At 48.0% G+C, this 13,483-nt stretch overlaps 1 protein-coding gene across 1 annotated transcript in view; it reads left to right on the top strand.

Moving 5' to 3' along the window:
* The window catches only part of LOC120318647, a 47,235-nt gene extending 37,299 nt beyond the window's left edge, over nt 1–9,936 (top strand). Inside the window, exon 3 of the mRNA XM_039366527.1 lies at nt 9,734–9,936. Coding sequence (XP_039222461.1) covers nt 9,734–9,754 — 21 coding nt within the window. The 3' untranslated portion in view covers nt 9,755–9,936. The remainder of the gene's footprint in view (nt 1–9,733) is intronic.
* The last annotated feature ends 3,547 nt before the right edge of the window (nt 9,937–13,483 follow it).

Below are 13,483 nucleotides of genomic sequence, written 5' to 3'. Positions count from 1 at the left end.
CTACACACTTGAAGTATCTTTTTAAAATATTTTTTAGCTCACTAATTTCTTCAGCCTGGATAATGTAGACAAAGTATCAGCCAAGTTTATTATAGACAGCAACCAAAAATAAAATCCCAGAAAAATCTTTTATTGCATAATATTGTATGTGCCTGTATATGTGTTTGTGTATCTATGCACACAAAAAAAATTGTCCTTAAAGCCACAGACAGACCAGAGCGCTTGAATTTTATTAACAGCTGTTTAACATACAATTTAGCAAGCCTTCCTGGTGGCAGAGATGGTAATGAAAACCATCATTTCTTAAAGAGCTCAAGCTTAAAAATTACAAGTCAAAAAGAATATATTTTAGCTCCCACCTTTCTCTAGTTCGATTAGACACATTCTAAAGATAAAAAAGCCCTGAATATTTTCCCCAAAGCATCTCTGAAGGCAATGCATTTAAACTGAAATGAGAAAGCTAGCAACATTCACATTTCAAGATAAGCAGTTCACTGAAAAGTATTTCCTTAGGAGATGCCTGGGGAATAAAGGGAAAACCGGTTTTTAAGAAGCAAGTTCCTGAAAGGAAATAGCCTTGAGTCTTTAGTTTATTAGTTTTATCACAAAGCTAAAATCCATCTGGAAAAAAGGGGAAAATCAATTTAATAAACTTTAAGGGCAATGCAGATCTCTCACTGAACCATCTAGCTATCTAGCATTAGGACAGATAGCTGTATGTTTCCCTCTAGCTGTTTGACCCCTGGAAAAGCCAAGGCACTTATTGATGTGTTTCTGTCCCCCCCCCCCAAAAAAAGTATTGCCATCACCTGCCACCTAGAACTATGTGCTGGTTACACAAACAAGCTCAGTTTCAGCAGTTTTCAAGCTACTCCACAGTTGAACTCTGAAAAGAGGGCAAGAGTTGAATTGTACTGCCTGCAGCATTTTCCAGCCATTCTGTCTGCAGTTCTGCTTCAGTCTATGTGCACATACCCCTTGTATTCTCCATTTACAGCTCTGACTTCTCTTTGAGGATTAAAGGACACCCAATAAACCTGCCCATCCCCAAGAAGTCCAAAGGACCAATAAAAGGGATATTTAGGATCAAATCAATCTGGCCCAAAATATTTGTTGGAGAATGCACAGATGACCTTATGTAATTATACATTCATGAAAAGAACTTGGCAATAAAATACATTTTGTAAGACAATTATCTTTTTATTCAGGAAACCATAATTCAAAAGTGTTCTAGCAGGAACATCCACATGGGCAGCAAGATAGGCAAGCAAGAACATGCAGTCAGAATTTGAAGCACATCCCGAAGCTCCACCAGGCAATTCTGGGCATAGGACAATGCCCACAAAAATCACTTTTCTCTGAGGTGATTATCTAGCTGGGAGCAGGAAGCAAATCTCAGTAAGACCTAAAGAGAGAATCCAGATACATTTAGATTTTACAAATTAAACTTACAAATACATTTAGATTTTACAAATTAAACTTACATTCCCATAATGCCCAATGTCCAGGCTGACTTTAGAACATAGAATTGTAGGACTGGAAGGGACCTCAGAGGTCTTCTAGTCCAGCCCCCTGCTCAAGGCAGGAGACCTTATGCCAGTGGTTCTCAACCTTTTTAATGCCGCGACCCCCAACCAGTCGTAAGTAGAGGACTACTCAACCGGTCGTAAGTTGAGGACTAAGCCAGTCATAAGTGGAAGACTACCCAACCAGTCATAAGTCGAGGACTTTCCCTGCCCAGGAGCACCGCACATGCATGGTGCCGCCCCCTGCGCCAGTCGAGGCATAGCTGGCAAGTGGCAGAGACAGAGCAGGCCGACCACCGGCTAGGCCACCAGCTGGCCCAGCCCAAGAGAGGTAAGGCACCCGCCAGGCCCCACGCACGCCAGCAATCCTCCCTGCGCCCGCTGGCCTCCCACCTCCCACCCCTGGCCCTCTTTTACTTACATTTTTAGTAGTTGCTCAGCAGATGGGTGGAAGCTTCCAGACAGCTCGCCTTCGCTGCAGACAACTTGCAGCACCGTTTGCAGAATGGGACTTTTGGCAGGCTCAGCAGGGCAGAGACAGCCTGACAATTCCTATTGGCTTTTGAAAGCCAACAGAATTAGACTCTATTCAAGAGAGCCTATTCTATTGGCTTTCAAAAGCCAATAGAATAAAAGTGAGTAGCACAGCTAAGGAAAAGGGGGAAAAAATGGCGGACTGCGTTGTTTGGCGACCCCCGTGAAATGGTCGTTTGACCCCAAATGGGGTCGCGATCCACAGGTTGAGAACCACTGTCTTGTACCATCCCAGACAAATGGCTGTTCCAGTCTATTTTTGAAAATCTCCAGTGATGGAGCACCCATAACTCTAGGAGGCAAGCTATTCCATTTATTAATTGTTTTCACTGTCAGAAAATTTTTCCTTAGGACTAAGTTGGATCTCTCTTTAATGAGTCTCCACCCTTTACTTCGTATCCTGCTCTCTGGTGCATTGAAGAATAAGTCCTTGATGCTTTGATGCTCTGCAGCGAAATGTTATCCTGGAAGAGAAAGTAGGAACTGAACATGTCTGCCATAAGAGGTCTTCTAAGCACAATAACTGAATTTACTAACCACTGAGAACATGGCCTGGGGGGAAAGGAGGAAATAATTTCTTCTTCACCAAGATATATCTGAAGTTGTTTGTGATAGCAGCAACCCTGAAGTATCATTGATTCTATTTACTGTACACACATTAATTTCCATGGAGTTGGGAGAGGGGGAACAGAGCTTCTCTGATAGGTAAGGAAGAAGGAGCATCCTGTAGAAATGGGAAGATGCTGCACTCGCCAAAGCAGTCTCACCAACTTTCTTGTCTATTTCTGCCTCTCCCAGCAGGAGTCTGTGTCTGTGTATCTGTATTAATGTGTCCAGCTATCTTCCAGAAAACCGCAGTACAAATAAATGCTCCTCAGAGTTTAGGCTGTCCCACCCTTGGTTTCAGCACTGCAGTGTGAAGGCCACAGGGCGGGTGGGGGAAATATGTGTTAACATCAGTCCTTTGGCCTTCTGGGTTATTTTTAAAATGCGCCTGTGGCTTTGACCCAGTGCTGAAGCTATGGGGAGAGTCCTACCATGGGAAAATGACTCTGCCACTTTCACTTTGTGTGTGTGTGTGTGTGTGTGTGTGTGTGTGTGTGTGGAGGGACAGCTGTTCAGCTGCTGCTTTTGTGGAGGAGAATCTTTTTATCTTGCAGGAAAGTGCTGCTTTCCCTCTTTCTCTCCCTGGCAGAGAGTAGGGGAGAAAGGGAGGAGTGTACCATTTTTCTTTCCTCCCCCAACTCTTGAGGAGAGGGGGAGACTGAAGGAGCAAGGAATGGCTCCTTTGATGCCAGTTTGCCAATCTGAGGGAGTTGACAGAAGGAGAGTGGTGAGTGCTCTGCCTGCTGTTAACTGGCCCCTCTCCTCCTCCTCCTCCTCCAGATTTTCCATGTGGATCCAAATCCAGTTTATGTCACTGAAAAGGCAGAAGGTGGGGTGAGGTTTTGTGCTGCTGTGGGGAACAGCCCTCAATCTCTGCTGCTTCCAAAATTTATTCATCAGAGGACTACATTGCAGGGCTGCCCTGAAGCACAACTTCCTGGGCCACCCCCACCTCCCACCATCAGTAGGTCTGGATCACACGGATGGAATTCATTTGTCTTTGAATTGGCAGAGGGGTTGCTGATGGTGAGTTGCAAATGGGAATGACTACCCTTGTGCTATTTTGCACAAAAGCAAATCTAATTTTAAAAGACTATTTAAAGGACCTCACCTAAGTATCTGCCTTTTGTTTACAAAGGCAGAGAAATTGCATATTCACAGCTGTGCCAAAATTTTGACTGCCTCTCTTGTCTCGAAAGGCTGGAGCCATTTCTGCCCTGTCCTGCGCAGCCCCTCCCCACCTCAAAGGCTTCAAAGAAATCTTGCTTCTAGGCAACAACAATGGAATTGTTCACACAGGCATTAGCCTTGGGGGGAAAAGGGCTGCAGTTAAAGGAGAGGCACTGGAATATATAACAATGGTGTCTTCTAGCCATGGAAAATACTTAAATTGGCTTCCTTCCCAGTGTGGAAATTTACTATGGAAACCAGTATCCCTAAATGTTACAGAGGACATGATCTAAATGATACTAACACTTATAGCCAGGGAACACATTCCTACAAAAGAAATAGTTTGGGTTGTTTATATCCTGCCGTTCCTTATAAGACATCTAGGCTGTTTATCCTACATCTAATGAAAAAATACAGATAGTCAGGTGTTCTCTTTTTGCTTTGCCCATTTAGAAACAAAGAGCAACTCAGATATTAAAAAGGTAAAGAAAAACAAGTTTCATAATTCAATATTCCAAAATACCTACCTAAATATAAATATAGCCTTTTTGGCCTGGTATTCTCATTACATTCTCATTTTACTGATGGAAGTAGCTTGGGGAGAAAACCTGTTTAATACTATACTTTAATGCTTTAAAAAAAATTTTTTTCATAATGTTCTTCCATATGAAAAAGAATATAACAGGATTCTGCCTTAACGTATCTTATCAAATTGCAAGGATTGCTTACATGTACCACTTGATAATGGTTACTCTCTCTAAATCAGAATTTGTAGAAAGCTGCCAATAGAAAAATATTACCTTCAAAGAGCTCCATCTCTAATTTCTCCAGAAATCTCCAGTGGTCATTTCACATATGATGCCCTCAGAGTGAGGGGAAGGGAAATGATGTCATGTATGCAGGATGATGATGGTGATGCATATGTCATTTTGATGTCATTGTAGTTTGTTATGGACACCACTGGATAGAAGGCAGACTTTGCCAACAAAAAAGCTGTTCTTCCTGAGCTCACATTCTTTTTTGCTCATTTTGGCAGTATTTGATTGGTTCCATTCAAACTTTTGAACTATTATTTAAAAAACCATAACAAATCAAATGGCATCTTTTTTGTTTTACTATTTAAGTATAACTGCTATTTGTAGATTTAAATGCAAGTTAAGCAAGTATCTAATATATTTTATTTAAACTAGTAAAAACTGTTTTAAATTATTGATTCTATAGATTCTATTCCAAGGAAGGATCCTTCAAATGATCATTAGGGTAGCAGTATAACCTGAAGCCATGGTATCTGCATACTTGACAATGTGTTGATTTCCCCAGTGTGTATGGGGGAAATCTGCAAATGGAACAAATTCCACTCTCAAGGTAAAAGACCTTGAAGATTCCAGCATGCCAATGTGAATTGGATTCTACAATGCTGTTTTTCCTCAACTGTCAATTCTCCCCTCCCACTTTCCCATCATAAAGGCATACAGTCTTATTGCCCATTTGTTCCCCACTCCCTTCCCTAATTGTGGAGAAAAGCAAAGTTTTACATTTAGGCAGGAAAAATCAAAGGTACAAGTACAGTTGGGCGAGTCCTGGCTCAAAAACAGTAACTGTGAGAGGGACCTTGGAGTCCTAGTGGACGATCACTTGACTATGAGCCAGCAGTGTACAGCAGCAACCAAAAAAGCTAATGCAATCCTGGGTTATTTAAACAAAGGCATAGAATCAAGATCACATGAAGTATTAGTACCGCTTTATAAAACTCTAGTAAGACCACACCTGGAATACTGCAGCCAATTTTGGTCACCATATCACAAAAAAGATGTTGAGAGTTTGGAAAAATTTCAGAGAAAAGCAACTAACATGATCAAGGGCCCGGAGACTAAAACATACGAAGAATGGCTGCAGGATTTGGGTTTGGCTAGTCCATGGGTCGGCAACCCATGGCTCCGGAGCTGCATGCAGCTCTTTCAGCCGTCTCCTGTGGCTCCCAGCCACGTGCAGTGCAAAAAAAAAAAAAATAGGACTAAAAAAGTTGAACCAATCAATTCAAACTTCTCACGAAAGAAGTTTGAATTGATTGGTTCAACTTATTTGGTTTCTGGGACGCTGTTCACCATGGGAGGGGGGGAAGACAGCTCCGGAGGGAGACAACCTGTAGCAAGAAGCCGGCAGTCCGAGCAGAGCGGCACGGAAGACCTACCGATTGGCGTGCGAAGCTTCAGCGTTACCGGTGAGTAAGGCTTGGCGGTTCCGCACCCCGATCACCAGGGGAGGGGGTGGGGGGTATCCAAAGCCTAAAAAGTCCTCCAGGACAGGCCCTGGGCTTGCCCTCTTTCTCCAGCCGCAGAAGAAGGGGAGGCGCAGGCTCTCCACCCGGGCGGGCAGGCAAGAAAAAACCCAAAAGCAGGAGGGAACCCTCCGGACTTTCAGTTTTCTTGGCTTGCAAACTCAGCTCCTGCCAGGGAAGCAGCACCTTTTGGGACGGGCTCTGAGCAATTCCATGCTTCGGGGAAGGAGCTTCCCTGGCAGGAGCTGAGTTTGCAAGCCTCATTGGCAAGCCGGGAAAACCGAAGGTCCGGAGGATTCCCTCCTGCTTTCGGGGTTTTTCTCATCTGCCCGCCCAGGTGGAGAGCCTGCGCCTTCCCTTCTCCTGCAGGCGAGGAAAGAGGGCCGGCCCCGAGCCTGTCCTGGAGGACTTTTTAGGCCCCCAATACCCCCACTCCCTCCCCCATCAGCCCAGGGCCAGGCACTGCAGCTCTGCAGCAGGAGGGAATCCTCCGGACTTCGGTTTTCTTGACTTGCCAATGAGGCTTGCAAACTCGGCTCCTGCCAGGGAAGCAGCACCTTTTGGGATGGGCTCTGAGCAATTACATGCTTCGGGGAAGGAGCATGGAGGCCTGCAAGAAGGCAGGCAGGCAGGCAGAAGCTGGGCAGCATGAACTAAGCTGTGAGCAAAACCCCGAAACCTTTTGCATTCGTTTGCAAAGAAGAAGTGAAAGCTGGTCTAGCTGGTCATTGGGGTGCGGAACTGGGCTCTGGACGCCAGGCCTTGCTCACTGGCAACGCTGGAGCCTCCCACACCAACCAGTAGATCTCCCATGCCGCTCTGCTGGGACCGCTGGCTTCTGGCTGCATGGCTGCCTCCCTCCGGAGCTGTCTCCCCCCCCCCGGGCCATGCACCACCGGCGTCTTCTCTTTGCAAAGGAACGCAAAAGGTTTCAGGGTTTCTCCTGCCCACCCGCCCGCCCAGGCGGAGACCAGAGTTGGTGGCTCTAACGTCCTACTATCGTTGACTGCAATCCTATCCACCTGTTTTGTGCAACTAATTGCAAGCCAAGCGCTGCCTGGTTCTGAATTAATAGCTTGGGGAGGCAAAGCCCACTGAACTGCGTGATCCCAATGACCGAGCTGACTTTGCAGGAGCCTCCATCAGATTGGAACTTTCCTGTCCGATTGAGCTCATTTTAGGCAGGGCCGTTCTTAGCATGGGGTTCACATGTTAGTTAGTAGGGCTGACTAGTTCTCTGGCAAGGGTGCCACGCTCCGGCCTTCCTCCAAAGCACCCTCCTTGGAGGGGTAGTCCAAGGCACCACTTTCAGCTGGCTCCTTTGATGCGGCCCCAATTCTGCTCCGGGGAAATGAGGGTGGGGCAGAGCGGGGCAGTGCTGCCTATCTCAGTCACATGGAGGAAGGGCTGTGTAAACACCACCAGATGGCTCTGCAGTTGCTGCTGCCACCGCCGAGGGCGGATGAACAGGCTGTTGCTCCCGCGGTCACATTCCTGTCGCTATGGAAGATAGCCTGGTCTGCGCCTTTGGGGACCTCAGCCTACAGCAGCCCTGCCGTGCCCAAGGCAAGCCCCCCCGCTCGCCGCTTCAGCAAAGGGGAGAGAGCGGTCTTTTCCGAGGGGAGGAGAAGCCAGGACGGCAGAGCTGTCCATACCAGAGCTGGACGCGGGCAGGGCCGGTGCGTGTGTTGCCTTAGGCTCCACTCTTCAATCAAGCTCCGTTATGTGAGTGTGCATGCGTACGCATGCTCATGCGCACATTTTGCGGCTCCCAGGTTTTTTTTTGTGAGGGAAACAGGTCCAAGTGGCTCTTTCACCTTTTTAGGTTGCCGACCCCTGGACTAGACAGTCACTTATCTGAGATGGTATAGGTCAGTGGTGGCGAACCTTTTAGAGACTGAGTGCCCAAAGTGCAACCCAAAACCCACTTATGTATCGCCAGATGGGCGTGGCCCGCTGGGTGGGCATGATCTGCTGCAGTGGTCATGGCAGACTGAGTGGGTCTAACCAGAGTGGACATGGCCAGCTCGATGTTGCTCCTGGGAAGGGATGCCTGTGGGGGCCAGGCAGGGTTGGAGGTGATCCAGGGGGTTTCTGGCGGATGGGGCAGTGGGCAGGAGGGTGTCTTGCTCAGCTGATGGCTTGGGGGGAAGGGGGCAGCTACACCCCCTCCCAAATGCTGCCATCTCACAAAAGCAGGATGAAAATTCCAAAAAGCAACAAGGAAAAAAAGTTAAAACAGAAGAGTGTCTCTCAATGGTTTTCTTCTCTGGGGGCAGAGGGGGGCATGGGGGAGGCTCCTGAGCCCCGCAGCTCTTCCAAGGGGGGAGGAAGAAAGTGGGGAGTGCTGTGCTGGGATCGGGGCTCCTTGTGCTTTCTGCTGCCCGCCTGCGCTCTTCTGCCACAGATGCCGCAGCTCCGCTTGCCTGGTAGGGTGGGGGCACACTTGTGCACAGAAATACACATGGGGCTGCTGCCTCGCTTGCCGTGCCGTGCCGGGGCTGGACTGGGCTGAGCACGGAGCCTCCTCACCGCTTCTTCCCCTGCGGACATCGAGACCACCCAGCCCACCTACTGCTCGTCCCTGGTGCCGCCATATGGCACTCTCCAGCCTGTTGCCAGCCAGCTGGGTGCACTGGAAAGCCTCCCTTCAGGCTCCCGCAGCCTCTCCCCCCTCCAGGCTGGGGCTGGTCAGATTCCCCCTGTGGGCAGCGCTGTGCCCGTCCCCAGCCAGCCATCCTCCTCCATCCTCCTGCTCCTTCTGCAGGTGGACTATGGCTTACCGAACCAGGCGGCGCCTCTCCCTGCACGCATCCTCAGGTGAAGGAGCTGGGCAGCTGTGGCTCTCACTCCCCTCCGGCCTCTATCTACCCGAGGCCCAAGCTCGACACGCCCGGCTGGCCAGTGATGGGCTGGAGAGACACAGAGACACATGGGTTGGAGAACACGGGACGGCAGCAGCCGCCCCAGGATGAGGGGTAGGCAGGGTGGGCGCTCCCAATGTCTGCAGGGGAAGAAGCTGCATGGAGGCTCCATGCCCAGCCCAGCCCTGGTATGGCACAGCAAGCGAGGCAGCAGCCCCATGTGGAGCCACGGCATCTGTGGCAGAAGAACACAGGTGGGCAGCCACCATGGCTCTGCTTGCCTGGCAGGGCGGAGGCGCACTCATGCACAGGGACGCATGTGGGGCTGCTGCCTTGCTTGCTGTGCCATGTCAGGGCTCGGCTGGACGGGGACTGAGCCTCCACACCGCTTCTTCCCCTGCGGAGATCGGGAGCACCCACCCCACCTATCCTGCATCCCGGGACGGCTGCCGCCATCCCACACTCTCCAACCTGTGTGTCTCCGTGCGCAAGTGGGCCCCCGCCCTGCCAGGCAAGAGGAGCCGCAGCATCAGCAGAAGAGTGCAGGTGGGCAGCCGCCACGACTCTGCTTGCCTGGCAGGGCAGGGGTGCACTCATGCACGGGGACGCATGCGAGGCTGCTGCCTCGCTTGCCGTGCCGTGCTGGGGCTGAACTGGGGTGGGAAGTGTTCTCACTTCCAGGAAATTTCTTCTTAGTTCCAGATTGGATCTCTCTTTAACAAGCTTCCACCCACTGTTTCTTATTCTTCCCTCAGGTGCTACAGAGAATAAGTTGACCTCTTCTTTGGGACAGCCCTCAAGTACTGGAAAACAGCTCTCATGTCACCTTTCTCTTCTGTAGACTAGACCAGGCCTTTTCAACCTTCTCACCCATTGTACCACTTTTAGGATAGGGCAATATCTGAGTACCACCAGTCGCCTAGTGACCCCCTCCCCCCAAAAGGAAAAAAGTTATAAAGTACAGGTAGTCCTCAACTTACAACAGTTTACTAAGTGGCTGTTCAAAGTTACAATGGCACTGGAAAAAGTGATTTATGACTATTTTTCACACTAATGACTGTTTCAGCATTCCCAGGGTCATGTGATTTACATTTGGATGTTTGATAAATGATTATATTTATGATGGCTGCAGTGTCTCAAGGTCATGTGATCCCCCTTTGCTACCTTTTGATAAGCAAAGTCAGTGGGGAAACCAGATTCACTTAACAACCCTTTATATGAGGGGTATCAAACTCAATTTCATTGAGGGCCGCATTAGTATTGTGGTTACCATAGGGGGAGGTTCCTTCCTTCCTTTTTCCCTCTCACCCTGCCTCCCTCCTTCTCATTCCCATCTCCTTCCTTCCTCCCCTCCTTCCTTCCCTCCTTCTCATTCCCATCTCCTTCCTACCTTCTTCTCTTCCTTTCTTCCTTCCTTCCTTCCTTCCTTCCTTCCTTCCTTCCTTCCTTCCTTCCTTCCTTCCTTCCTTCCTTCCTTCCTTCCTCCATCTCTCCTTCTTTCCCTCCTTCTCATTTCCATCTCCTTCCTTCCTCTCTTCCTTTCTTCCTCCCTCCCTCCCTCCTTCCCTTCCTTCCTTCCTTCCCTGATCCTGGCACTTCTGCGGAGCTCTGACAGCTGATTAGCACTTCTGCAGGGCTGTCAGGGCTCAGCAGGATCAGCACCGGCTCCAGCTGATCGGCGCTTCTGCAGGGCTCAGCGGAAGAGCCAGGACCAGCGCTGGGCTCCAGCTGATTGGCACTTCTGGGCAGCTCAGCAGAAGTGGCAGGATTAGCATTGGGCTCCAGCTGATCGGCTCTTCTTCAGGGCTCAGAGGGAGCTCCAGGATCAGTGCTGGGTTGCAGCCAATCAGTTGTAGCTGTGCACACCAATCCTGGGGCTTCTGCCGAACCCCCATAGTCCTGCAGAAGTGCACACTGATCCTGGGGCTCCTGCCCAGCTTGCTCACTTGTCCTTCCCCCGAAAACACACTCACTCACTCACCCTTCCAAAAATACGCCGCTTGCTCGCTTGCCCTTCCAAAAACACACCGCTCGCTCATCCTTCCTCCGAAAACAGGCCACTCACTCTGTCTCTCCTCACTGCTTTCTAAGAAAAACTTCTTTGCTTCTCGCTCTTTCTCTCCCTCTCCCGCCAAAACCTGCCCCTTTTATACCTTCTCTTCTCTCCAACCTTCTCCTCCTCTTCTCTTCCGGGTGTGCCGGAAGCTCCAATTACTATGTCGCCATGTGCACAGATCCTGGGGCTTCTGCCAAGCTCTGCAGCTCCAGCTGATCTCCTCCAGGTCTGTGTGGCCTCACTTTAGCTGGTTCCATCCCCCGCTACATTTGGCTAGGGGGTCATGTACCACCTGCCAGGTGCTAAAGTACCGCTGGTGGTACGTGTACTACTGGTTGAAAAGCCCTGGACTAGATGACTTCCAAGGTCTCTTCCATCATCATCATCATCATCATCATCATCATCATCATCATCATCATTAAACACCACTTTTCTTCTGAATAGACATCCATGGACATTTACTACATAAGGCATTTCACACTACTCTTGCATTTCTAAGCAATGCCAATCATTTGGATATTTGATGTAATGAGGTATACAGCCTATAGAAATTAACATGAACCATAACCCCTCTGCAAACCCCAGTATTGTGCACCACAGCAGCCTCAATCCATGATCTTCCATTCTACATATTTTACCCAATAACCTACAAGAGTGCCCTCTAAAAGTTATTAAGTAATCTATTCTGAAAGGGTGAGATAACTGCTGTAATTTTCCACTAAAGAATGATTGCCAGACAAAGCAAGACAAAATTGCTCAATATATTCTGTGAATTGCACAATTCAGCAACTTAAATCCAGTTCCTGAATAAAGTTTGATGCTTGTACATATGGTGCACATATTTTCAGCCCTTAAGTAGCCTAGCTATATTCATTTGTCTAGAAATATGCATGAGTTTTAATCTCTTTTTTAAAAATGGCATGGTAGCTTGAACCCTTTGGCTACATCTCATGCTTCTTACTGAATTGCTGAAACGTTACTGACTTGTGAAACCAGAATAGACCTGTCAGAAATTAATGCAAATGTGTCCCTAGTTACTGGTTTCAAAATGACGGGTACAATTGGGAAACTGAAGCCCCACCCTTTTCTATGTGCATAGTTATAGAGAGAATGAATAAAGGCTGATTCACAAAACAAGTGTGTTAAGGAACTCTGAACAGGTTGAAAGGAGAGGGGAGAAGAGAGGATCAAGGAAACTATAGCTGTCAACTATAGTTGACAAAGTTCTCAAAAGAGAAAAATGAGATGTTTAAAGAATAAAAGGCAATGTATCAGTTTTTGCATGGACATGCTTCCTTCTTACTGTGTCCTGTCTTTGTATTTTTTTTTTTATTTTTTTTTTTTTGCTTGTATTAGAACTGGGAAGCTCTTTGGATTTGAAAGGAAAAAACGTGGCTGCAATTTCTTAAAGCAACTGCATCTTCTCTCAAAGGCAAGGCAAAGATGCCTCTAGTTTAAAGTCTAGCAAGCTGATATTATCTCTGCATTCGTTTTTATCTTTGAATCCAATGTGCTACATAGCCCTTTCAGTATGACATGAAATATGCATGTGAAGTGTAGCCAAGTATCTTCAGGCAAGCTGTAATGTAATGCCTGCATTCCCTCTTCTGCATCTTACATATTTTCTTTTATTTCGTTCTTGAAACAGTGGGCATGTACAGTATCAACGTTTTACAGAAAAAGGCTGGGAGAGTATCTAAATGCCCTCCCTGTTTGATGACAGTGTGTTCGATGCAGTGGTGGGATTCAGGTGGTTTGCACCAGTTCAGCAGAACCGGTAGCTAATTTTTTGTTGCCCAGGCCCAGAATGGACTTACGGAAGTGGCATCCACACAGAGAACCGGTTATTTACATATTTGAATCCCACCACTGGTTCTACGTGAAGAGCAAAGGAGTTGTCTACTTCCCTAGCCGTGTTTTTCTTATAACCTATGAACATTGTTCTCCAACTCTAGCCTGGCAAGAAGTCAGTGAAATGTGAGCTTTCGGGAAGGTACTTGTGCAACTGGCCTGTCCAGCCCATCCTATATCTTTTATGTTGACAAACTGTTCAGGAACAGAATGTGTGGGTAGGGAGCCTTTTTCATGCCTATAGGCTAGACAGTGTAGTAGCTTGCAAGCATAAGAGAAATATATATGTGCCTTATAGAAGTAAATCCACACAGCTGTCTGCAGTTGTTGCTTGGACAAGAGTGAATGGATTCCTTAGGAAGACTCCCCCCACCAAAATAACAATATATGCCAGACCTGCCCCAATCCGATCCCTTAAGCCTTTGACTCCATTTGGTTAAAGCAAAGGGTTCTATTACTAAGAGTGTTGGTTACAGTAAAGTTAAGCCAGCTCTGAAATTACCGCGCTCACTGGATACAAAACTAAGGGGTAGGTTTGCCCCCAGCGCATCCCTCCCCCTATGACCAGTCCATTTCCAGCCAACTGGAGCTTACCAAG

The sequence above is a fragment of the Crotalus tigris genome, unplaced genomic scaffold (genome assembly GCF_016545835.1).
Source record: "Crotalus tigris isolate CLP2741 ecotype Arizona unplaced genomic scaffold, ASM1654583v1 scf7180000020347.5012614909:4044961, whole genome shotgun sequence".
Taxonomy (NCBI): domain Eukaryota; kingdom Metazoa; phylum Chordata; class Lepidosauria; order Squamata; family Viperidae; genus Crotalus; species Crotalus tigris.
The sequence above is the reverse complement of the archived record's forward strand: the minus strand, read 5'-3'. Positions and strand labels throughout refer to the sequence as shown.